The sequence below is a fragment of the Seriola dumerili genome, unplaced genomic scaffold, assembly GCF_002260705.1.
Source record: "Seriola dumerili isolate Sdu_G_001 unplaced genomic scaffold, Sdu_1.0 BDQW01000044.1, whole genome shotgun sequence".
Lineage (NCBI taxonomy): Eukaryota > Metazoa > Chordata > Actinopteri > Carangiformes > Carangidae > Seriola > Seriola dumerili.
The window spans coordinates 3,298,223-3,324,401 of record NW_019174299.1 but is presented as its reverse complement, the minus strand read 5'-3'; the positions used below and the strand labels follow the sequence as shown (position 1 = coordinate 3,324,401).

At 40.1% G+C, this 26,179-nt stretch overlaps 1 protein-coding gene and 1 long non-coding RNA gene across 3 annotated transcripts; one reads left to right on the top strand and one right to left on the bottom strand.

Annotated features, from left to right (window-relative positions):
* Nucleotides 1-4,543: 4,543 nt before the first annotated feature.
* Nucleotides 4,544-6,806, bottom strand: LOC111217643. Its single transcript, XR_002664963.1, has 4 exons — nucleotides 6,742-6,806; nucleotides 5,702-5,750; nucleotides 4,880-4,923; nucleotides 4,544-4,652 (listed from the first exon to the last, which is right to left on the bottom strand). It is a non-coding gene; the product is annotated as an uncharacterized LOC111217643 (long non-coding RNA).
* A 3,606-nt stretch (nucleotides 6,807-10,412) lies between these two features.
* LOC111217683 (protein kinase C and casein kinase substrate in neurons protein 3-like) lies at nucleotides 10,413-25,353 on the top strand. Of its 2 annotated transcripts, none has more exons than XM_022739661.1 (10): nucleotides 10,413-10,615; nucleotides 13,322-13,389; nucleotides 19,231-19,387; nucleotides 19,603-19,838; nucleotides 21,047-21,202; nucleotides 21,610-21,785; nucleotides 23,184-23,304; nucleotides 23,405-23,475; nucleotides 23,631-23,710; nucleotides 24,238-25,353. In XM_022739661.1, the coding sequence occupies exons 2-10, from the start codon at nucleotides 13,330-13,332 to the stop codon at nucleotides 24,345-24,347; spliced, it is 1,167 nt and encodes a 388-aa protein (XP_022595382.1). In that variant the 5' UTR covers nucleotides 10,413-10,615; nucleotides 13,322-13,329; the 3' UTR covers nucleotides 24,348-25,353. The 2 variants fall into 2 exon arrangements, with proteins under 2 accessions (XP_022595382.1, XP_022595383.1); XM_022739662.1 differs by lacking the exon at nucleotides 10,413-10,615 and adding an exon at nucleotides 10,849-11,064.
* The last annotated feature ends 826 nt before the right edge of the window (nucleotides 25,354-26,179 follow it).

Genomic DNA, 26,179 nt, shown 5'->3' with positions numbered 1-26,179 from the left:
CCATGGTGGATTCACACAACAAATGAGCGGGGAACAGATTTCACACAGAGAGCGACAGAGAGAGGGAGTCGAGTCCCAAAGGGAGATGGAAACACGGGGACGGAAAAAAAAAAGGGCTGACGATCCATAAAGACACCGGCTGGCGCTCCCCAGTTGTGGCAGGCTGATTTACACAAGTACACTCCCCCAAATGCATGCACGGCCACACCGATCAACAAACACAAACACCCTCTCATCCAAAATGCATATGAAGACACTATGGCTGCAGCAGCTATTATCAAATGCCACTTTTTAAAAAAGGAGTTGAGCAGGTTGTGTTGGCTAGAGGAGAAGATAAAGGTGTCCTCCATTGTGCACATGGTGTTGTTGAAAAGTCCTTGTTACCCCTCAGCCAGCTGGTTAAATCTGTTCGAGCTTAAGAGTGGAACCCACCAAGAATATTTAGTGCAATCAAAGACAACCCCTCCCTGCCTGAGTGGATGCTGGTTTTAAAATGTGTCTGAAAATCATAGATGAGTGAACGGGCATGACTGTCTGCAGGAGTGAGGCCACGTCGGTCCGTATGGTGAACGTTGGTCGACGCAGGGCAGTGTGTCACGACAGCTTCCACGTCTTTCAGAGGTGACGAGAGTGCAGACAGCTGGGTCGGTTCAGGCCAAGGTGGCTCGCTGTGATTGGTTATGTCTTGTTTTTACCTCACCACTGGTAGGGCTCTGTCCTCACTGCAGGTCCTGTCATCAGGATCTAATGTGTTTCTCTATAGCTCTTTATCATCTTAAGTCTTATAATGACATATATACAGACTGGTCACTGTATCACAAAATTTGTAGCAAAAATAAGTGCCCAGACCAACAACATAAAAATAAAAAAAAAAAGAAACACACTGATACACACACACAGGCACCCAAGTTACTACTATACATGCCTGCATGCATACACTAACATGTAGACACACACTCATACACACACACACACACACACGCAAGCACTTCCCTCTGTTTGTGTTAGAGTTTATGGGACACCTTATATATAGACACACACTATATGTTTGGATCCGAGATGTACTTATACAAAAGGAGACAGACTGTGACGGGACACGAGACAATGTGAAGAGAAATCTCCCCGAGGATTTTATTTACCGGGATAAGACTTCCTCAGTGCGAGGCACCTGTCGTACACCCCCTCCCACCCCCCACATTCTGACCTTCTGTGAGGTCCGAGGGAGCCTGGAAAGGAGAGGGGAGGGGAAGAGGAAAAACTGCCATTTTCTTGCTCTTTCCCACCCAATCCCCCCTGCTCCTTCCAGGAGTGGACCCCCCCCCCACCACCAGCCACCACCAACAACCAACCAACCAACGCCCACGCTCTCTCTCGACTAAAATGCAGGAGGAAACGAGCAGCCACCCGGCCCATGGGGGATCTGAGAGTAACGCTTATATCGAATTTTAATACTATGATTGTTCTTACAATTTTTAAACTTTAAATGGGAATACTGGAATACTGATACTGATATGAAGAGATTTATTGTTACTACTTATCATTACTATCATCGTCCTTACTGTTATTACAGCTTTAGAGAGTTTCTGCCTTTGGAGGCTGGGATGGCGCGCTTGTGCATTTTCTGCCTAGTGAAGATAATCGTGTTGGTTATATATTTAAATATATATAGATATATATATATATATATATATCTATATATATAATGTAGGTATTTTTGAACTGAAAGATGCATATTATTTGGTGCACTGTACCCTTAACAAGAAGCATTGCAACTTAATGTGAAGCACATTTTTAATCACTTCTTCTGTCTTCAGTCAGTCTGTGAAGCTTTAATCAGAATTACGCGAGGACCGTTGAGGCCTCTAAATATGATTTTGTCACTCTTTTAAAAATGAGTTGCCACTTAATATTATGCAGATGCTGAAAATGTAGCAGCTGTTACTCTGGGGATGCCCCTGATACACACGAGTAAAAATTAATGTCTCACTTTATTTAAGCACGTCCTATAAATGATTATTTTTTTCAATTCTGGACAACAGCCACCCCCACACCCCCCGCCCTCTTGATTGACCACATATATAAATTTCTTTCCTTTATTATGTTCTCATCAGGTTTCATGGCACATTTACATCTCATTATAACCTCAGTCCTGCTTTTCTCGCCGTTGCTGAGATCAAATATAAGGGCTCTCTCATGACCTCTCTACCTTGAACAACACTTCACCTCTCCTGCTGCTTTTTGAGTCCTCGAACACATATCAAACGTGCGTTTTACATCGGGGGGGGACGAGGGCCATCAACAGGGGCCACCGCCCTCCTCAGTCTATTTTTGCAAAAAGATAAAAGAAGTTTTCATTCATCATGTCTCTCAAAGTACACACACACACACACACACACACACACAGGCTATAAATGTGAATGAGCAAAAGTCATTAAAGGGGATTTGTTTGTGTAATTATTGTGCTGCTGCTGGTGGTCAAGGAAAGATTGTATAGGGAAATAGCAATAAGGACGATGAAAATAATGGTCATCTAATTATGGTTTAAGATGTAAAAAAAAAAAAAAAAGTCTCAAAAGTTCTAAAGAATCTCTGTCTTCCAAATAATGTTTAACATGAAAAGGTACCATGTATTTATTTAACTGTTCTGCTTTCTATACAGTTCGACCTGTTCTCTGCATCTGCCCCCTTCCACTGTTACTGACCTGACGGTGTTAAGAGCTCCACTCGGTCTCCGCTCCATCATTTGCATCCTCTCGTTTGTACAAAGCACCTTCTGCAGTCGCTGACACGTGCCAGTATGCTCACTGCTCATTGTTTATTACCAGCATATTATGCAATGGCCCTATTTCCATTAGCAACTGTGAATTTTTATTTTTTTATTTCTTTATTTTTTTGCATTTCCCCTTTACAAGGTTTTGAAGTCATTTTCAGCCTAAAAAAAGGGGATGTTTCTGAAAGGGTAAATAAGCAGAATGTGGCTTCTTGATCCACAGCCAGATTCAGCTTGTTTCTATCAGGTATCTAAAACCAGTTTGCCAGTGTAAACAGGGCCAATTAATAACTTTGGATTAGACATTTTGAAAACATCTCTTGCTGATATGATGATGTTCTCGTTAAGTGACTGGTGAGAAACTGGTGTTTTTGGAGAATTGTTTTTAATCCTTTCTTTGTGTTTAGTAGTTATTATGGTAAAGAGTGACGGGCTCATCGTCGCTGTCAGGAGACAAAGTCAAGACCTGAGGGAATCGGTCCGACTCTATAGAAAGCATTTCTTTTCCTTTAAGAGATCTTTTAAAAAATGAGAATATGAACTGATGAAAGATAACTTACAGAATATATATGTATATGTGATAATGCATATACACACATTCATATAATCATATATGAATTTCAAATGTTTTAAGAGATAATAAATTGTTAGAATTATAATAAAGATAAAGAAACAAAGTCCTGATTGATGTTTTGTTTCTTGAGTTAAACGCTGTTGAGTGAGACAACGGTTTCTCAGCATTTTCTATTTAACACGTCCCAAATTGTCAATACCCCAGCAAATAGTTGTCAAATCCTCATGCGAATTTGGTTATGGTATTAATTGTAGTTTTAAATAACACTGAAGGAGATCAACTGGATAAGTTTATTTCGAATCTATTTTTGCATAAGAATTAACAGTATACATTCATTGGTTCTAAATGTTCTGCAACTTCATCTACACATTATTTTACCTGCAGCAATGCTTATTACAACCTGCAGTGTATACAGGGTACCGATGAAATACTGAATATCTGTTGGTAGGTGTGAGGCAAGAAGTACAGGGAATAAGGAGGTAATGATTTTGTGTTACAGTGGGACGATACCCTTTGTCACCTTTGACAGGGTACAGGCAGTAGCCTACAGTAAGGAGCCTATAAAACTTTGTATAAATGTAAACTAAGTATGTATTTTTGATCTGAGCATATGACAGGATCATGTGGATCATAGAATACGTTGGTTCAAAGAACGACAGTACGTCTCTAAAATTTTATCATTATTGTAAAGACAACTTTTATAGCAACAGGTATAAAACTACAACATTCTTAAGGGCAACAGTAAGTATTCTACATTTAAAAATTTACAATGGAGTTTGAGATTATTTTAGAAGTGTAATTGGTGTTCAGTAATTTGCAGAATCTTGCTCAAAGTTGTTAGTTCCTCATTTCCCAGCCACTCTTACCTTGTATTTACGTTTGGTAGATATCCCACATACAGGATATACACTGAATAATTACACTTGTGGGCTATAATCTAGTGTGTGTGTGTGTGAGACCAGTCTTGCTCATAACATGACAAAACATCCCAGTGAGTTAATCTTGAAACACACCTTGTATTAAATTACTTTGGTTTTGTCATTTAATTTACACCTAATAAACAAACCCACTAACAGAGTGGTTCATGAGTTACTACATCATTTCAGTAACATACCGTTCCTTACTCTGGTATATTTGTAGAAAAGTGAAGAGACAAAATGAAGATGCAGAGTTTTATTTCTTTAGATAGAGCAAATATAGGATAATAGGCTTGGAAAAAAAAAAAAAAAAAAAAATCACATTACAACAAAAACAGAAGAAAATGTCCTAACATGGCCATAAGGCAGATGACGTCTGTGGGACCAGTACCTGAAATACAGGAAAACAGCAGTCAGACTAACAACTCAAACAGCACAATCATAAACCTACAAGGTTGAAACAAACGTTTTTAGCCATCATCTCCTCAGACTCTGCCTTGTCATGGGCAGAGCTGCACTTCTGTCAACACTGATTTTCTGAGCCCAGTGCAAAACATCACAAGAAACAAACGTGTGTCATTAAGATGTTATCAAGAGATGTAGTATTATGACACAAACCTTATTTAAGTCCAGTCGAGGAGAGACTTCACTTGTTTGAAGACCTGAAAAAGACAAAAGCAAGTGTTTGTTTTATTACAGTTCTCACGTTTGATTCACCACCGTTTCTATTATCTATCATCTCCTCAGAAACTCTGGCTTGTCAGGGCCAAAGATGCACGTTGTCTTCATACAGACTCAGAGCCCAGTGCAAGTCATCAGGGGAGAGGTGCAGCTGAAACCCACACTAATCAAATCAAAGTTTGAGTTTAAACTACTTGCAGGAATGAATGTAATCCCTTCACATTAACAGAAAAGCACTGGGTTGCAGTGGCTTATTTGTAAAGTACAGCGATTCTCTCCAGCAATAAACTTCACTTTCGGCATTCAATACGAGTGTTAAGTCAGCTTATCATCCACAGTGATGTTGCGCTTGAAGCAGACTACTAGACACAGACAGTACTTACATCCAACGAAGACGTATTGTGGCAAGATGTGTCGATGCTTTGCTTCAACACACCAAAATTCCTCGACCACAATGAACAAGGTCTGCTTCGAGTGCAACATCTCCATTTCAATAGTCAAAGTACTCTCGCTACACTTCCGCCTAATTTTAAAGTTATGATTTTTGCAGTGATCCATGGACATTGTTAGTGCACTGTTCTGTCTGAATTGACTCATGGACCTCGTGTTGTCACAGGTGTAAAATCGTCAGTGCTCGTTGCCCTCTTATGGTCTCAGTTCGTTACAACACCTTTGTTCACTATGAGATTTATGTGGCTGCCTACACCACTGGTTGCCATAAGAGCATTTTTAATTATCAGAAAGTTGTCTTTTACCCACCTTTTTTGGACCAAGCCTAGTGTGGTCTCCAAGTGGTGTTGAAGGTGATCTGAAAGGGCCAAAAAAAAAACAAAAAAAAACATGTTACTGCTGCTTTTTCATGACCATAACTTTTGACTTAGATGAAATAATTTTCTCCTCAGAAACTCTGGCTTGTCAGGGCCAAAGACGCACGTTGTCTCCATACAGATTCAGAGCCCAGTGCAAGTCATCAGGGGAGAGGGACAGCTAAATCCACTTACTGTTTGATCATATTAAAGGCTGCATCTAGTATTTTCATTACTGATTAGTCTATGCCAATAATTCTGATTAGTTTGCGCAATAAATACAAGAAGAATGCAGTCAATGACTAATCGATTATCAAATACGTATATCGTTTCAGCTTTATATAATATACCATATAACCATTTACAGACGACATTAAGTCACGCGTTATGTGTTATAAAAGTCAGTAATTCATGTGTCCTGCTCCCTACCTTATGATGGCTGCCTTTCTGTAGATAATCACACTGTTAGCTACCATGCTAATGGTACCTTAAAGGCTTACCACGTGGATATAGGCCCACAATGTTGCTGCCTATCAGGCTATCCAATGCTAATGTATGCTTGAGCAAACTGCAATAACTGGCGACAAGCAAACCCAATTCAGAAATGTGTCATTTTAACGTTGCTTTGTTCACTACCAGAAAACACGAGTATTTTAAGAGGCCATATGCTTTGAGTCATAGCCACATGTCAACATGTTGAATATGGCAAATATATCCAAACATATAATACATATACATATATTTTCATAACCCACCAAGCTTTCACAAAGAGCTCCAACTGTTTGTTGCTACGGCCGTAAATCAAACCAAATCAAAGTTTGACTTACATTCTGAGTATAAAACAATCCGCAGCTGTGAATGTTAATGTGGTCCCTCCACTTAACAGAAAGGCTGTACTTTATGTGTAACACATACAGTTTTCACTACAGTACTCTACTAATCTAACTACATCTTATCACGAAAATAAACTTTAAACTTAAAATGTTAGCTTACCGTTTTCATCAGTGGTGTTGCGTCTGAAGCAGACAGCAACCAAATGACTGTCGCCAGAGCTGCTTCTTCATGTCGTGGATATCAGCGGTTGGCGGCCAGTTTGTGTGTGTAAGTGTTTTACCGCCACCTACTGGGCCGGAGTGGAGCGTGGGGGAGTAAATTAGCAAACAAGTCCAGGTTCTCTTTGCTTAACATGAATGTGCCTCATTGAATTAGCACACGTTTGTATTCAATAGTTCTATGGAAAAATACACACTTTGTTGATGTGTGGTTACCGTCATTTTTACCAAACCGTAAGGTTAATCCTGGGGGTGGAAATATTCTGTTTTGCGCTTGTGAGGCAAACATTGCCACAGGAAACACTGCATGGACAGAGGAAAAGTGGGGACACAAAAGCCACAGGTTCAACTACCTCCCTTCAGATATGTCAATAATGGGGAGAAGAAGAAGAAGAAGTTGTGCTTCTCCTGGACAGGTAACAGGCTACTAACTTAATTTTCCTGTTAACGTGTTGTAGTGGTTGGTTGTGTAGGTAGAGTTAGCAGGTGATAAGTGCCTATGTTGAATGTTGCTAATAATTTAGTCTTCTGCTAACTGTAGCCAAAGGCTTACAGTGTGTGTATGATTAAGCGTGTGCATATGCCAATGAGGGGAGAGCTGCAGGAGAGAGGATGTATTTTCAAATTCTGGCGTTCAGCAGTTCTAGCTCCAGGAACCACTAAGAGCAAGGCAATAGCCACAGAGAGCTGAAGGCATCAGTTTAAGAGAAAAACACTACACAAAGAACTTTTAGCTAGAACTTGGCTTCTTAGACTAATCAATGCATGAACGAACAATACAACTGTTCCATCTAAGTTAAATTTATATTTTGAAAGTGTTTATCAAAGACATTAGCTTGGAACTGTTTGCCTAAATATTTAGTAGAGCTGTCATCTTTATAATATTGAGATTTTCTTAATTACTAATATCCACTTTACTCATCAGTACCAAGTAGCGCACAAGCTACATTAGTGATATGTTTGAAATTACCATACATTGCCATCTGGTGGTCACAACACGCAACTGCAGATGTTCACTTAAAAAGTTGTAGTTTTTCCCTGTAGCCACTAGACGGCACAACAAGTGATTATGAAAGCATATGCTGACTTTGAAACAAAACAGGTAAAAGAAAATAGAAACGGAGCATATCTGAAGTTTTTGCAGAGAAAGTCACTGACTCTTATTGCTGTGCACTTTCCTCTGACATTACACTGCATACTTCACAGCACAGGCAGCCAGTCGTTTCAACATGTCTGTATGTCAGTGAGTATTTATGCTCTTTAGTGGTCACAGTGAGTAGGCAATAGCATTGTAATATTTCTGGTTGAAACCTTTAAAATCAAATCTTTTTTATTAGACAAATGTGTAGATGTTCAAATTGTGACAAGCAGAGGGCAGTGTATAACTAAGATTATAAATACTCTGATGGAAACCACCAACTCTATCAAGTTGTAGCGGTATCCTGAGAATGCAAGTCCTATTGTGCAGTTGAGTCAACAAGAGTGAAGTTTACAATTTTCAGGAGTATCTTTATAATCTAAAAGTATTGATACCCTTCTAGAGGTCACAGTGAGTAACTGTAACTTCTCTATCTCACTGGAAATAAACATAGAAAATATGTGGTTCTATAGTTAGTAGTTATTGCCAAATGTTGAGTTGTAAGTACTACTAGAGAGCTGGAAAACGTATATACACATAAGTGTAGAAATAGATCAACAACAACATGCAAAGCCATGTAACTGGACTGAGAATTGACCTTTCAAAGCCCAATATGCATCACTGCTTCAGGAAGCTTTCAAAGCCTGGGCTGATTCAGTCTATTTCTACATGAATCTGTCTTTCAAAACTCATAATTTAATTCACATCAAAGTAAACCAGATAAATGTACTTGTATGCAGTTTTTCCATGCAGACCCCTGCCGATAAAAATCAAGTTTTTAATCATGTTAACACCATTCAACACCATGACTGCGTATTTCCACCTTGGAACTGCAGTGAACCAATGACAGTCTCATAAAAAATATATGTCATATAACCCTCGGAGCCAATCCCGTCTACTTGCGGGGATGAGGGACAGGCAAAATAAACAGCTCCAGAGAGCAATAGTTTACATTAGCACAAGCACTAATACTTTGTCAGCCACTGCCAGTTACAAGCTAATAAGCAACATAAACAAATTAAAGATGCTAACTACGTTAACCGTTCTGATATGTCTGCTAGTCGCAGGTTTTGTTGCACAACAAACTCCTCATCTGAGTCTGACTGAGGCCCAAACATGGCTGAATCTCTCTAATGTTTCCTGTAACGCTAATCATCTTGATACTCTCTGCTCTTTCACTGGTCAACCAAGCGCAAGCAGCAGTGGTGGTGGGCGGGGCACAAAGCCTGATCCAGATTTTTCAATGAGGAAGTAAGTGTAAATGTGCTTCCAACCCTTCCAGCCATTTTTTTTCACCTTTTATGTGTGAGAACTACATTAAACAAAATATTAATTATATTATTAATATTAATAATCTTAAATTTTACATAGTTTAAAACATGTCTGGAGAGGAACTTTAAGTGTACTGTTTGTAGACTGGATTTTAAAGTCCACTTCTGTAATCGGACAATATTTTCTTTATGTAAATTTAAAGACACATTCAACAATACATTTTATCAAAGTAAACATGTGCTTACTTTACTAAAACATTTCAGACTTCTCTGTTTGATAAAGAAAATCCTGTGTATTTGAAGATTTGAAGTTATTTTTGATATCACTTAACAGGGACCTTATTCCACTTGTTGCCATTGTCTGTCTCCTGTAGCTGTTATCATTTTAATTACAGGAGCTCACGTGCTATCATGATACGATGCCTACCATCCTTCCAGTTTTGATTATAGGATTACTAACGTACGGTTACAGTTGTCTAAGAGCAGGTTTCAGTTGGGGCGTGAGCAATGCAACCTTTAACAGCTGTCTAGTTATTTACATGGCATGTCCTGGCATGACAAAGTTTCATCAGTTCAGCATAGCATGAAGTGTTATGTCACCAAGAGTGGGATACTGTAAGTGACTGTGTACAATTCCTCTTCTGTAGGGGCCTCTGACTTCAAAGCAGCTCTGTTTTACACACACATGCACACACACACACCGGATGTGTCCTCCAGCTGTGGAGGCAGGCCTACCAAACTGTCCCGAGGGAATGTTGTGGGGAGGGAAACTGGGGTTTGAAGACAACAGAGGGATGAAGTTTCCCTTATCTGGTTATGCTGCTTTGTAAAATAGTCAAACATAGTAAATGGGCCATTATAACACACACGTTCACACACACACAGTTTGGTTGGGTGTCTCAGGTATTGTCTGACTCACCTAGACACACACACAAACAAAAACACAATATGGCACACTTTATCAACACTACTGTGAGGGAGGCAAAGCGAAGTGAATGAAAGAGAGGAAGCGGGAGACGTTCTCCGACGAGTGGTGAAGTACAAAGAACAAGAGAGTAAATTTCCTGCAGCTGTTTTGGAGAGAGAGAGGAATAGAGAGAGAGTACGAGGTGAGGGAGGGGAGGGAGGGAGGGAGGGAGGGAGGAGAAGGGAAAAAAAGGAGCCAACTCATCTGACACAAACAGTGGGCCAAAGAAAGGGGAAGAGCAGGAGCAACACTGTCCTGAACGAGTGGAAAAATCAAAGTTGGAGTGGGTGAAGAGGAGGGTGAAGAAGACAAGAGAGGAAGGAAAAGAGCCCGAGAGTCTGCACAGAGAGTGGATAGGGGAGAAAAAAAAGTTTTAACCAGCCAAACAAAGGAGGAAAAAGGGGGTTGAAGCAGAGAGGGCCCCAACATTCAGAGGGAGGTAAGGAACTTGTTAGCCTGCCACAGCTGAATGGCCGCATTTCAGAGAGATCTGATGGAGTGATTGAGCTCCTATTTCTGCTCCATGTGTTCATTTGTTGCTATATATTTCCTCTATGCAATGTGTGTGTGTGTTGAGCTATGTGTGACAGATGAAACGGGGACAGTGGGAGGAGTGAGTGAGTGCGTGCAGGATACAGGGGTGAAAGAGTTTGGTTGGTTGGAAGCTCCACACTGGATCTTATTAACACAAATAAGCTTCAGGTTTAACTGGTTTTTGTAACTTTTTTTTTTTTTTCTTTTTGTAAATTGTAGATTTAAGTTTTAGATAGTGGGAAGTCTAGACTAATGCAAGTTACTGGATCACTAGGGGACAAATTTCCTGTCTGACCTACCAGGAGATTATAAAAAGTCTGGAAGACCCATGGTGGAATTAGATCTGTGCTTGTGGTAAGTTATAAAGTATACTCTCTGTTGTACTTACGGGACAGTGTAGTGTGTATATGCAAAGTATTTACATGTATTTACATGATAAATATTTTACCACTTAGTTTTACCTTTTGTAGCTTAATAAAAGTAAGTCTGGAATATATGAATATGCCTCACAATTATCTGAGAGGCCACAGCCATTTTCAAACGGCAGTCAGCCAACTACAATTTATTTCATTGATATATGTTTTAAGACTTCAGACTTAGGTTTTGGATCCTCTTAGAGGACATTTAAATTGATTATAAAAGCTATTAAATCGTATTTGAAAGGCCTATTTGACCATCAAATGGATTCCAGTAGATATAGAGCTGTGCACCATACTTTCTCTTGCACATAGACCGAAGCATAATTCCTATTGAAAAGTATGAAATCATATTTTAGAGGCATGCAAGTAGATCACAGCTAAGCTAGAAGATTGGACTTCATATTTTCCTTTACAGAGTGAATCTGTCATAGAGTTTGCACTGCACACACACAAGTAAAGCGCACATGTCAAAAGGTTGGAGACTACTTAGTAAAAGTTGCAGGAATGTACAACATTATTTGATTTTAGGCAGCAGCAGCAGCAGCAGAGCCCCCCCAACCCCCACGTTCCTCTGAAAACTCTGACACAGTCATGCCCAGAGGAAAGCCACTCAGCGAGGGGACAGGAAGTCGAGGGCAAGGGTTAAAAGGGAGGCGATTCATTATTTTTGTGACCTCCTGCACATCTTAGTGTTGCGTAATCTTCAAGGCCTCAGCAGCAGAGATATGACAGGAGTAAGAATGGAAAGGGGAAGATTCAGGCGGGGAGAGGCATGGTGTTGTGCTCTCAGTGGAGCATGTGATGCCCCGTGAACAGCAGGATGTGGAGGGAAATCATTGAATCTAATTGTGTGTCTAACAGAGCCATGAGGAGAGATGGCTGCAGGGAGGAAAACAGGCAAGACATGAAGGCTCAGTCTGGGTGGATTTCAGGGTTTAAAAACACCTGAAGGCAAAAAGTGCTGCGTGCTTAAATATTAAACTGGAAAAGTTTCTTTCTCAGAAATGAAACCAAATGAGCATAAAGTAATATTCATCACAAATACTGTATGTAGAGCACTTAAGTTAGAGTGAGACAACCTTTTAAGTATTTCAGTGACCTTTTGACGTGAGTTTGTGTCTGTTGTTGGTTTAATAGCATACGAGCAAGTGTGCAGGTGTTTTTTCGTTTTATAGTAATAATTAAAAAACATAGCCACCAGCATGGGAAGAAAGTGAGTGTGAATGATGGGACGCGCATTGACCTTTAGCCCCTGTTTATTTTAGGATAGCTCATGTTTCAAAGCTGGAATTGCTGGGAGAGGACAGTCCTTCCCCGTTGATGTTGTCATGGCGACTTGCCTTCATTTACTGTACGTCTCCTGGTTCAAATTTACTGTACACGTCAACTCCCACCTGTTTAATGGGTTTACAGAGACTCCACTGTACGGTTCAGTCCCTGACATGTTACATCTGCTGCATATCTTCGCATCTTAAATAGGTAGTTGCACATGGAAAGACTGGAATAGTTCGAGTCATTTTATTAAAATAGATTTTAATGATTTGATTTAAAAAGCTGTAACACTAACAAGTACATAACTAAGAGTGCCTGAAAACCACTCCACATGAGAGCAGAGTAAATGGAAATAAAGGATAAAAGGTGCACGGTGGTTTGCAAACCAAACCAAATCGACCTAAACATTCATTGCTCAGTCGTATGAAAAAATACTGCAACATCCACTTTTATATCCACTCGTTCCATTAGTCAGTCGATGAAGGGTTACGTGAGTTCATCTGACAGGGCTGTCTAACAAAAAAAAAAAGAAGAAAAAAACACTGTTAGAGGAAATGGCTTCCTAATGGATATGTGGTTCTTGGTGGTGGTTTAGTTCTGGATTTGATAATTGTCCACGATGTAGTTGGCGAGATAATCGTGTGAGAGTCACTGTAGTTCTGATATATCCTCAAACTGGAATAATTTTTGATTGATTGACATTTAACTACGTTTTATAATGGTTGTAGGAGGGCTTCTTTTAACATTTTCTGAACTAGATGACAGTAGTAGTAGGGAACTAGCTGTTCATATTGTTGCTACAAAGCCCCAAAACCTTCATTGTGTATGTGTTGAAGCCGATAACAGAGAGGTCAGTGTGCACCTTAACAGGCAGAGTGATACCACAGTCTGAACTAATCATATTCTCTTTACTGTCTCAGAGAACAGGATGTCGACGCTGCCATCAGAAAACAGCCCTGAAGATGCCAACAATCGCAGCTTCTGGATGGTAAGAATATGTGTGTTCTATATGTGTGTGTGTGTGTGTGTGTGTGTGTGTGTGTGTGTGTGTTTGCCTCTTTGAATCCTAATGGGACAGCGAGATACACAACATAGCTTCTGCCTTGCTTTCTCTAGTCTCAGTGACCTTCCAGTGAATACAGACGTACAACAATTTTGTCGTTCAGGCTCCGTATCATTGTAAACAAGGCTGTGCTTTGATTTCTAAATGTGATAGTAACCACTGTACATACACTCTGAGCCAGCTCGTTTGGGTTTAACTGCGCTCACAGAAGGTTTTCGAAGGTTTTTCTTTATAGTCTTCGGCTCATTAGGTATTTGATTGTCTGTGTTTGCTTGACAAAGTAGTCTGCTCAGGGGTCACGTCTCTAAGGAACCAGGATGGGGTTTTTCCATTTTCAGTGGTCTCTGCAACATTATTGTTCTGCTACACTACGACTGCCTGATAGTTTTATTTGTGGTGTCTGCTGCCAGATAACGTTTGGCTTTGTAAAGCACTTTGAGCTGCAGTTATCTATGAAAGGTGCTATACAAATGAAGGTAACTATTATTATTGCTATTATTATTATTATTTCAGCTTCTGTACACAGATCTTTTATTTATTTTTTTTTTTTTAAACTTTACATTAATTTAGCAGATGGATTTGTCCAGAATGACTTATATGGGAAACACATACGCTTTGTAGCAGAGAGATAGATGAGAATATTGATACCACTCTCCATCCATCCATTAGCTATATCGCTTATATATCGCCTAGGGTCACAGGGGGCTGGAGCCGATCCCAGCTGACGTTGGGCAAGGGCGGGGTACGCACTGGACAGGTCTCCAGTCTATCACAGGGGATACCATACACACATCTGCCAAATTAACACGTTATATCTTGTCTATTTAATCCATTCAAAAACCAAAGTGTAAATGAAATGTCATAGTATTAGAAGAGGTTTTGTGGTGCACAATTTCTTGGCTGTGACAAGACTCCAGTGTTATTTAGTGAGCTTTAAAGGTGCTGGCTGGTGGATTTTTTAACCATTGAACAGGCTAGCAGTTTCCCCCTGTTTCCAGTCTTTGTGCTAAGCTAAGTTAATTGGGTGTTGTCTGTAGCTTCATATTTCAGCATATTTCTAAACATTGTCTCTTTAAAATAAGAGCTTCACCATAATGTTTCATAAAATGATAGTCCCTGAGTGCAGTATTTTATTGATGGATACTGTTAACAGAAGATGTGATGGCACATTATTTCATAGCTCTAACCCAGACAGAATAAAGACCTGAAGCTGAAGTGATTTACAGATTAATTTTAGCTTAATTCTAAAAAAAAATATGTGACTTTTTATTTTATTCCCAATGACTGTTCTTCTTTTTTAAATGGGCTGGATTTTAACCGCAGCAGGAAAAAAACATCATCCCACTGGACTTTTCCATTGTGTTAACCACTGTGTGCACTCTGTTTACACGACACCACTCTGTGTTTTAAACACTTCCAACATTCAAAGTGCCTTACTATCTAATTTGAGTGTGCTACCGCTTTAATATTGGCTTTGTGTCCCGTTGGCCTCAATGGGCTGCCCCACTTTCATCTCTCCCCTCCTGTAATTTTGGCAGCCTCCTGTAGTGCTGGATGTGTTTCCAGGCCTGCTCCTGTCTGTGTCATCCTGCCGCCATGCTCAGGGGCTGTCTGTCATTATACTGCAACATTCAGCTCCACTGTTTCGTATTTGTAAAGTCAGTCAGGGGGTTTGCAATTACAGCAGATTCTGTAGAGTATACAAGTGGGCTATTCATACTGATAGATACATACATGCTGCAGTGACACTTCAGACTCTGTTCCTGGTCCCATGTTACACTACTAGTCACCACCAATGCACTGCATGGTCAGACTCTGCTCATGTTGAGTCCTTATTCAGGATCATCTGAACAGATCCTCTTGCTGTTTTCATATATAAAGCAAAAGACGATTGTGTTTTAAAATCAGCAGCAGACTTTGTAAATGTTGGACTGGATTGTTGAGTCTATGTATCTTATTAAGACAAACATTTCTGTCAGGGCTTTTCTTCTTCTCTTGTTTAGTGCTGTGCAGTGTCTCATAAAGTGGACATGTTTTGTAAAAACAAGGAGATGAATGTAAAATTTGACATGAGAATAGTTTACTTCTGTTACTTCTATTAATACTACAACTGGTGCTGGTATGAATAGTGCTAGTTGTATTTTACTATTTTAAACCATCACTGCTACTATTCTTAGTTTAGCCACTACTACTACTACTACTACTACTACTACTACTACTACTACTACTGTTGCAAGTACTACTGCAGTTCTTTTACTGTAACCATAAGTAGCTTTTACTAATACTTTAACTATACTGTTTCCAAGGAGAAATCTGTCTAAAACACAGAACACAGACTAAAAAATGCATAAAACACATACAAAATCCAGCAAAACAAATGCTAAAGGCCCCACACAATAACGTACATCAGTGACAGTATAAGATCTGATCTGTAGTACATCCAGCTGTCGTCATGCCGCCCATGATTAAGATCCCCCCCCCCCCCACACACACACACACACACACACACTTTTATGTGGAAAACTGATCATCAGCTGACTCATCCTGAGAATTTAACAGTTTCATGGCATGAGAGATAAAAGAGTGATATTCCTCCTCTCTCTGTGCAATGACACACTTTATAGTCTGGATATGATCAGTTTTTTGTGAGATGAGGTTACCGTGGCCGTTTTCTTCGATGCTGCGTTTTGTTGCCTGAACAGATTTGCATCTGCCTCAGAGATCGGCCAACTGAGTCTTTGCAGCGTTGCCGCTGGCCTCAAACTGGATTCCTCAGCTGTTTCTGATTAATTCTCAGACGAGAGCGAGGAGATTCAGTGCAAACCACAACAGAGGCAGAAAGAAAGTAAGGAAGGAGGAAAAAGGGAGAAACAGGGAGGGTTGGGGGCGCTGATGAGAGCCCCCCCCCCCACCCCCAGTCGATTCTGTTTAAGGCAAAAAAAAAAAAAGGCTGTCAGTGTAAATGTAAATCTCTTTTACAGGCAGGGTGCATGTTTTTGCACATGCTCTGTTTTAATTTTTCACCTTCAAATTTGTGATGACCAGGGGAAGAAAGAAAATGTCCTTAGACCTGTGAATGCACAACAACATGGGAAATGTCACATACCTTAAATGATGCATTACCAATAAGGCTAAATATTACCAAAAGCTCAAATCTGACTTGAAAACATAAGAAAGGAATATCTATGAGTGTGACTTCATATTCTGTTGAAGATGTCCTAAATCTTTAATCTACCTGTAGCAGAAAACATACTGAATATTTGTCTGACCATTGCTGCTCGCATCACCAACATGTTTTAACATATAAAGACTTAACTGACCGACCTTTCCAATGCACTTTGCGTTTAATTAACCACTAATTAAGACTCCCATTAGGATGGAAGAACTCTTAATTAGTGGTAAAATACAAAGATCCTGGTCTTTGATTAACAAACACAGAGTCACTGTGGGTCTGCACTGTGGGTCTGCAAAGGTCTGTTCTCCACTGAGCAGTTGTTGATACTCTGGGGAATGAAAGATCATCTTACAGAGAATTTGCCAAAGAAAAGAAGAAAGTACGAGCTCTGTAGCCTCAAGAAGCTGAGGAAAGCTGTACACTGGGTGCTGTGTGTAATGTATTTAGTGTGTATGAAAAGCATGCAGACAGGGATAGCATCAGTTATAAGGCAGACATACAATATGCCGATGCAGGTGTAACAAATAACATTAATGATGGCGTTAAGTTTTCCTAGTAAGCCATGTCAGTGAGCCAGCATGCACAACACCAGCTCCACTGCTGCTGTGTCTGACAAGTGTAAATGTCAGCCATGAGAAAGTCCTGCTGTATTTCGTAATTTTACAGTATTTACAATAAGTGCATTACCTCAGATGATTTAACACAACATGACAACATACATCATGTCCACAAACCTTCAACCAGCTGTCTAAACGTGTCACTGATTAACAGACAGAGTCTGACAGAAAGCGAAAAAGAGAGTAGGAGTGAGTGCTGAGTAGGAGCTGATGGCGGCTGCCAGGAAAATTGCAGAGAGATTTCCAGATTCCACATCCACAAACAACACACTTGCTTCAGATATGTTATTACGCTCAGTGCCTTCCCTCTGCTGCTGCCCTCTTGTCCTCCTTTTCTACCGTCTCTGTCTGGCTTTTTATGGCCAGGCCTCTCGCCCTCGCGTCGTCCACCGACCACACCCTGCGCTGCTGCCGGCATTAGAGTTCACCACAGGAAACGTAATGCCAGTAAAGTGTCACTTGTGGCACGTGGGGGTTGACCTTAGACGGCTGCAGCAGTGTGACAGCTGTGAAGGGAGACTAGGGTGCAAGTTGTGACTAACTGACCAAAGAATGTGATGCAGACCAGTGGCTGTACAAGCAGGAATGGTAGTAGTTGTAGCACTAATAGATATTAATCTATGTCAAACACAGGTGTAACTAAAAACATTAATAATGGCTACATTCCAATTAGCTCTTCCAGTTCCAGTTCATGGTTTTGTGCATGCTAGCTAACTGGCACAACTTACTGGGACACCTAAATGGAGCAGAGCAGTCGTTAAAGGAATAGGTCAACATTTTGGGGAAATACATTTATTCACTTCCTTACATAACCATGTAGCTGGAACCAGGAGCTGGTTAACTTAGCTTAGCATAAAGACTTGAGAGAGAGAAACATGAGCTTTAACATTTTACTGAGCTTTAGAGATGCTGGTAGACAGATTTTGTAATGTCAATATAGTTGTTTCTCCATGTTTCTAGTCTTTATGCTAAGCTAAGCTAACCAGCTGTTGACGGTGGCTGGATATTTAGTGTACGGATGTGAGAGTGGTCAATCTTCAATCTAACAATGCAAGAAAGCAAATCAAGCTATTTGTTTAACGTCATCAATCCCACTGTTTCCCTGCTTTTTGGACAGTATAGTTAAATATCAGCTGTGAGAGAGGTCTATAGGAGGAATATTAGTGGTTGCAGTTGTAGTAGTTAGCGAGTGGTAAGAAGTCGTTGCATTTACAGTAGCAGTAGTAGTACGGCACTAGTATTTCAAAGGCAAGAAGTTTGAAAACTGAGGGTGATACTGCTTTTGCAAATTAGTGAAGTTTTAAGAAAAACGTCTTTAAAATCCCTTGTTTTCATTGGCATTTAGTGCAAAACAACAATCTTTTATTTTCATTTTTATCCGTCTCTATTTTCCATGCTGTCTTTCTCTTTTCTGTCGCACTACTGTTGTGCTACATAAACAAACTTACTTTACTTAGAAAGAGCTGGAGTACTGTGCTTAGTAGCAGCATTAGAAGTAATAAAAGGACGATTGCAACTTACAATTGAGGGTGTCCTGTTGTAGCAGTAGAGGTTGTAGTTTTAATATGGCAACAGAGGTACTATTCATGGTAATGATAACAGTATAGGTAGTAGTAGTAGTCGTAGTAGTAGTAGTAGTAGTAGTATTAAGAGTAGAAGAGTCATGCTGACTTGAACTATTTTAATGCTCAGTATCAAGTTTTTGAATTAGTTTGGTCTAATTCAGTTTATGGTCTACAGGCTGGTTCCAGGAATAAACTGTGAGCAGATGTTCTCCTCTGTGCCATTGAAATGTTGACACTATAAAGAAAAGAAACCAGAGGACTGTGTTGAACACTGGTAAATTGTCCATGTTCTGCTTTTTCAATAACAAAAAAAGGTTGTTGGGTTTTATTATGGGGGTTTAAAGCACAAACCTCCCGCTGTTTATCTGGTGTGAACAGTAGATCGTCCTCTCTCTTTGTGTCCTGGCAGCCTGGTAACTATCAGCGCACTGTAAAGCGAACAGAAGATGCTTTCCAGGCCTGCAATGACATAGTGGCGTGTTTCCAAGAGAGAGCTCGCGTGGAGAGGCAGTACGCCCAGCAGCTCAGTGAGTGGAGCAACAAGTGGAAGCCAGTAGTGGACTCCAGTGAGTACAGTAACTCCCACCCTCCAGCTAATTCTGTCTACAACATGATGAACATGTAAATAATGATCATGAAATTTCCTGATAGAGATGGTAATATATTATTTTGGTTACATCAGAATCATTTCTAAAATACAAAGAAAAATACAAGAATTTGTGATTCCCTCCTTCTCCAACTTCACCTCCTCCTCTCCTTTTTCCTCCACCTCCTCCCTCAGGTCCTCTGTATGGATCTCTTATGAAGGCTTGGCAGTGTTTTTTGTCCTCTGCTGACCGGCTAGCCTCCTTACACGCCTCCATCTGTCGCTCCCTGGTATCAGAGGATGGAGACCAGGTCCGGACCTGGCAGAAGGACACCTTCCACAAGAAGCTATTTGGAGGCTTCAAGGAGTCCCAGGACATCGAGACGGGCTTCGCACGTGCTCAGAAGCCATGGGCCAAACGACTTAAAAAGGTTAGTTTCTATGTTGTTTTTGTTGTTTAATTAATCTTTGATTGACTCTTTTTTGCTATATTTTTTATTAATTCTCAATTATTTCCAATTCCATGATTTCCCCTCAGCAATCCTTGGAAATAACAGTTATTAATTGGCTCAGATGAGTTGTTTCCAACCTTTATTATGAAACAAATCATTTCATGGTTGGAGATTTGAGACGCTTATTATTCTTCCATCCTTTTAAATAGTCATAAAGCTGGTCTCTTCTGAGAGGCGACTCTTTGGGCTATCAAAAAGTCAGAATTAGCCAAAATGATACTGTCACAAATTCACAGAGATAAAAACATTGTAGAAATGAATGTTTCTCTCAATTATTTATCATTTCATTTCTCTGTTTTGTATGAATTCCTGTTAGATAATAAGCAACTGTGACATTGGGATCGTATAATAGTTAACACAGAATTGTGAGGCTTTGCGTCTTCAAATGATGTGTAGTTTGTTGAGGTTTCATGAGGGTTAAACTGCCACCTGGATTAAGGTACCAAACCCCCCTCTGGACACATGTTTAGGCTGCTTCTTGTTAAGGGGTTTTAAAGTTAACTAAACATCAAGCTCTTTCCCACAATTCCCAGAACATCCAGTCTTCTGCTGTAGTCGTGGCATTTTGTTGTTTGTTTTTTGGAGCTTTTCTCTGTCACTTTCCCAACTCACATTTTCCCATGCGGCCCAGAACTTCCGTGACCTGAACAGAGACCTTTAAACCAGTAACCCACTTCTGCAGAGTTTCTCTTATGAGTTCAGAAGCAATGAGCCACTTGAATCTGTGCTGTCCTGTGATCTGAGAGCAGCTAAGGACAAGAGGACATCCATCAGAGGCAGAATTACACATCTGCATCAAAAATATACACAAGCGTCTCAGGGAATCAATACTTCAAGCATAACAGTGTCTGTAACATCACAAATGGGTATTCATTAAGTAAATGGCCTCAATTCAAGGTCTATATTTATACCACAGGGATGTAATGCATTGCTATTTAGGAATGAGTTTACTCTGGGTATCAGTAAGATGCCTTCTAAAGACAGGTGAATCTCCATTTTCAAAATGAGCTTTAGGATGAAGTGCTCTTCAGTGGATGGCGTCATGTAATGTCCTTCACTTGCAAACTACTTCTCCACTACTGTATACATTTACCAGACAGCAACGGTGTTTTCTGGCTCGTCCACAGCTGGATAAAGCCAGGAGGGCGTACCACAAGGTGAGCCGTAAGGAGCAAGTAGCCAGGGAGCGAGAGGCACACGCTCAGGGAAACCCGGATGTCGCCATCGACAAACAAAAGAAGATCCAGGAGGAGAGAGAGCTGGCGCAACAGGAGGCCGAGAAGGTACAAAAACACACTCATTCTCTCTTTGACTGGAGTTTGATTCACTTTCGTGTAACTGTGGATTGGTTTCCATCTGTTTGATCAGCTTAACTCGAAATTTCATCAGTGATTAACGGTATCCTGTGGAGTTTTTAACTGCTAGTAGTGCGATGAAGTAGTGTTTTTGTGAGTGGGTCTCCATCTTGTTTGGCGCTAAGAAACACAGCAATGTCAACAAAGGCAGGGAAGAACAAGACTGCTGACTAACACACATAGATGGTTTGAAACTACTAGGAACTGGAGGCTGAAAAAAAGCATTGAAGTAGTAGAGTCAAGTGTGGTGGAAGGAAGTGGTAGTTTGTGTGGAAGATTTAATTCATGTTTGATGCATGTGAGAAGTGTGACTATATTCATATTCATGATGACAGGTTCGTTCCCGCTATGAGAAAGTCCTGGAGGAGGTGAACCGCTACGCTCCTCGCTACATGGAGGAGATGGAGTCCATCTTTGACCAATCGCAGGACGAGGAGCGGAAGAGGATTGTCTTCCTCAAACAGGCCTTCCTCTCCATCCACAAACATCTGGACATTACCAACAATGAGAGGTGAAGCACAGAGCTTTGTGTGTTGGTTGTAACACCTAAGATGCTGCCTCTGCTGACCAGATGAAGGTCGACGTGTGTGGTTAAGCAAGCAGAACAGATTTTTTGGTTGGACTGGAACAGCAGGGCCAGAACTACTGGACTGAATACAAATGTGGCTGAATGACTGACTGAACGTTGGTCAGCAGAATACCAGCAGAGTGATAAGGTTACACCACTGGTTGGCAGGTCGAGTGTTGGAGTTTCCCCATTAATTGTTGCTCTTTCAAAATGATACTGACTTTTCAGACCCCTTTAGCAACTTTTGTTTTTTCAAAGAAGCACCAAGTGATAATTTCACAGCACAGCGTTTGTCTTTAAGTCATGTGAATGGGGATTTTGTCAGACGATGCTGTGCTTATAAAATCTGCTGGTTAATATAAATAGGCTGGGTTTCTTGTTCTGTTGTCTTACAACAGAAACAGAAAAACACGTAAATGAGCTTTTACTAAAATACAGTGTGTGTGTGTGTGTGTGTGTGAGCACAGAGAGGAGGACAGAAGCAAACAGATAAAAGGCTTAAACAGGCTGACACTAGGCGGAGTGCAAATACGACCCGGTCCAGCCATATACTAGATTTTGACCTTGACTTGTTTAACTGCGGTTTCCCCAGCTTGTGTCTGGCTGTGTATTTAGAGCTAAGTGTGTTAAAAATCAATAATTTGACTTAATTTAGCCCTAATTAAAAGCACTTTCACTACATATTAGCACATGAGCGTTTCTCAGTGTCTCACTTCAACTCTAATAAAGGAAATAACAGCTAAGACAGCGACTCAATTACTTTATAAAATCTGCAGGAACCACATGGGGATATTGGGTAGATGAGAGAAATTATATACTCTATTAATCTGCTTAATTTATAGGTAATATTTAAAATGCTCAGGATGGCAGTGCTGGCAGATTGTGTGCCAATTAGAAGTTTAAATAAGCTTTTATTACAGTATAATCATCAAAGAAACATAAGTTAGTTAAACTGAATACCACTCCATTAACTATCCAGATGGCACATTAAGTATACAACATATATTCCTGCTCATTGTGTTTTTATATCGTGCTGATTATGACACATTGTAAAGCCTGACGAGCACCACTTCAATGAAAACAGAACCATTTTTCTGTCTGAGACTGATTGTTGAGATGTTTTACGATTAAATGATGAGAATACTTACGTTGGAAACATTTAGAAGGAAGGCAGAAAAGTATCTCGCAGGTTCAGGATACACCTATGTTGTATGTATTTACCATATTACGAGTATTTACCACAGAAGAGAAATAATTTCCTCCATCGAGTATTTAAGAAAGAGTACCTGCTAACGGATAAAAGTTTGGCTTCTCTTTTTTATTCACCACATGTCTTTATAGTGTGAGAGCCGTTTACAATGAGCTCCACAACACGCTGATGGGCATCGATGAGCAAGAGGATCTTCGCTGGTGGAAAAACACCCACGGGCCTGGCATGCCCACCGACTGGCCTCACTTCCAGGTATTTTAGTTTTTATTCTTGTTCACAGTTTCCATATACCAAACTGAGGTGAAGTTTTTGTTCTTCACCGTAGTAATTGTTTTATTCCACTGTTTTTTAGGAATGGACACCTGAAAAGAAAACCAAAAAAGGGAAGAAGGACGTGGAAAAGAAAGGAACAATAGAGAGGAAGTGAGTACAGATTGTAATGTCGATTTATCCCAGAGTAAGTAATTATGCAGGGGTCTGTGTTTTTACACTAATGTGATGCCCTTTAGCTGTAACTGATCCATCTGTCTCTCCGTGTCTCTTCTTTTTGTCTTTCTGACGTTTTTTTCGTCATCTAGTGTGATGATTGGAGGAGTGAAAGTCAGAGCTCTGTATGATTATGTTGGTCAGGAGACAGATGAGCTGTCATTTAAAGCAGGTAAACACACACACAAACCTACTGAGCTGCACCACTGTAAATAGCATTTATTTGAAACACTATGTAGCATAGTGTATATTAGTGTAACTTGGAGTACTGTTCATACTATATATATATATTTAAATAGTCTAATTGTCTGTTATGTTGCTTGATCAGTTGATTGGTACAATTTAATCTGCAACTATTTTTCTAAAATCAATCAGTTATTGAATTTATTTTCTCAATAATAAATTCAGTATCTCTGAGTGTTTTACTGCTGGCTGGATAAAATGAACAATCTGAAGATGTCCATTGGACACTGGTAAATTTTATGATGGTCTCTTTTTGGTATTTTCTAACATTATATAGACCAATTTAGTCATGGATTAATGTCGAAAATAATCTCCTGTTTGATAGACAGAGGGGCAAACCATTCAAATGCTTGGGTCCCCGAAGGGGAAAAGATGGCCCCTCATATTGACACATTTTGGTGGTCTTCTTTTGAATTTAAATTATGAGAAGAATGAAATGTCTGGTTCTCACTGCAGGTGAGGAGTTTTTGAAGATCGAGGACGAGGACGATCAGGGCTGGTGTCGGGGGATGAAGGACGGAGGGTGGGAGGGGCTTTACCCAGCCAACTATGTAGAGGTGGTGTAGTTATCGCACCGTTAGTAGTTATCGAGACCGAGAATGAAAGATCTTGTTACATGACACGCTTTATTTCACTGTGGAGGTCACAGCCTGGTGTCAGAGAATAAACCAAGTAGCTGTTAGCCAAAGATGTGGTCTGTGACGGAGGATGTTTTAGCATATAGAGATTTTTAAAAACACTTCCCAGGTTGTGTAACCTCTCGAAGGATTTTGACAAATGTTTTAATATATACAGTACGCATAGACCACTTGTATTGAAGCCATATGATAAGCAATGCTTTAATGAAAAGAAAAAACATATGCTGGACTCTCAAGGTACATTATATAATTGAAATTGCATTACAGGACTGCTATTTTCTTTGAGCTGTTTTATTTCTGTTTTTGCACCTCGACACAATGCTATTAAAATGTTCACAAAGCCTCACAACATATGAAGAAAGTGATGCTAATACTGTGATTATCATTAATCTGAAGCAGCCATACAAGTGGAGTCGGTAGTTAGCTTTATGACCTGTGTTTCTCTTTTGTTTTTGTGGTTTAAAGGAACAGGCTGAAATTTTAGGAATGTGGTTGTTTTGCTTTCTAACCCTCAGTTCGATAAAAAAAAAAAGAAGAAGATGGATATCAATTTTATCTGTGTGTCAGGTACAGGGGGAAACTAGCCCAGAAGCATCAACACACATTCCAGGAACACCAGTGCTGTCTTAGTTTGTGTGTTGTTTACTTCAAGCAACTATGATCAATATTTTATATTAACAGTGCAACAGTTGACCACTTGTGTGTGGAAGGGGTGAAAAAGGCCGATCGTAGTGGCAAACCCAGAGAGGATCATCCCCCAGCTCTGCAGTTCCTTTCAGCTCTGTGGGGCTTTATACGATATGTCAGCTCATTGTTTTGGTTTTCTGCCCTGCAGCTTTTGTTTTGGTTCACTCTCGCTGCTCTCGTAGCCTTGATTTTGGCTGCAGCAGACAGCTGTTTTCATCAAAAACAAACAAAAAAAAAAAAAACCCACTGTACACTACCTGCTTGGCATCAAACAGCAGACAGGCACAGTGAGCAACTAGCTGGTGTGAGATAGTGGAGAACAAAACAGCAAAAAAATGAAAGTAAATGTTGGACTTGCATTTTTATCAGGTGGCCAGAAATATGAGTCCAAATGAATGTTCATGTTGCTCGATGTCTGGTGGATGTAGCCCCTGAGTACAAACACACACAAAAGTAAAAGCACAATATTAAAGAAACACGCTCCAGATCCAAAAATGTTACAAATGGTAAAATGCATTAAAGCAAACACACAAACATATATTACCCCCCCAAAAAAGCTATGTTCTCCCTTTATGTGTGTTTTCCTTTCTGTTTTTCTTTTTTAGCAATTTGCAGCTGTTTCTTTTTTTGGAGCCTATTTCCCATTTTTACTTTTTCATTAGCTTTATGATTAGACTTTTGCTTGTGCAATGTGTTTTGACCATATTAAACATTCAAACGTTTCTGCTGCTCCCAAGTGGCTAAACGAGAAAAAATTGGTTGTTGGAGGTTTAACCAACAAGTCCTTCAATGTCTCAACGCCCATGTACAGCATGTACAACAGACCTCCGTTGTCATGGCAACAACAATAATTCTCACAGGAAACAAACAGTGGTCTCGTGTGAAAGTTTTCCTTGACCCATCCATCCATCCCAACCTCCTCCTTACACAGACTGTCGCTAAACTTCGTCATCTGACTTTCTCCTTTGTCGTCATAACTACAACAGCCACTAGAGGTTGCTAACAATAAACTGACCCAGTGTCTATAGTGTCAGAACATAATTGAGGTGAAGTGCCAGCTAAAAATACACGGA

What these genes read in the sequence shown, in the direction of transcription:
- LOC111217683 (XM_022739661.1), top strand. Translation starts at nt 13,330, where the DNA reads ATGTCGACGCTGCCATCAGAAAACAGCCCTGAAGATGCCAACAATCGC. An exon ending in ACAATCGCAGCTTCTGGATG is followed by an intron (nt 13,390 to 19,230) that starts GTAAGAATATGT and finishes GTGTCCTGGCAG; the next exon opens with CCTGGTAACTATCAGCGCAC. An exon ending in GAAGCCAGTAGTGGACTCCA is followed by an intron (nt 19,388 to 19,602) that starts GTGAGTACAGTA and finishes CTCCTCCCTCAG; the next exon opens with GTCCTCTGTATGGATCTCTT.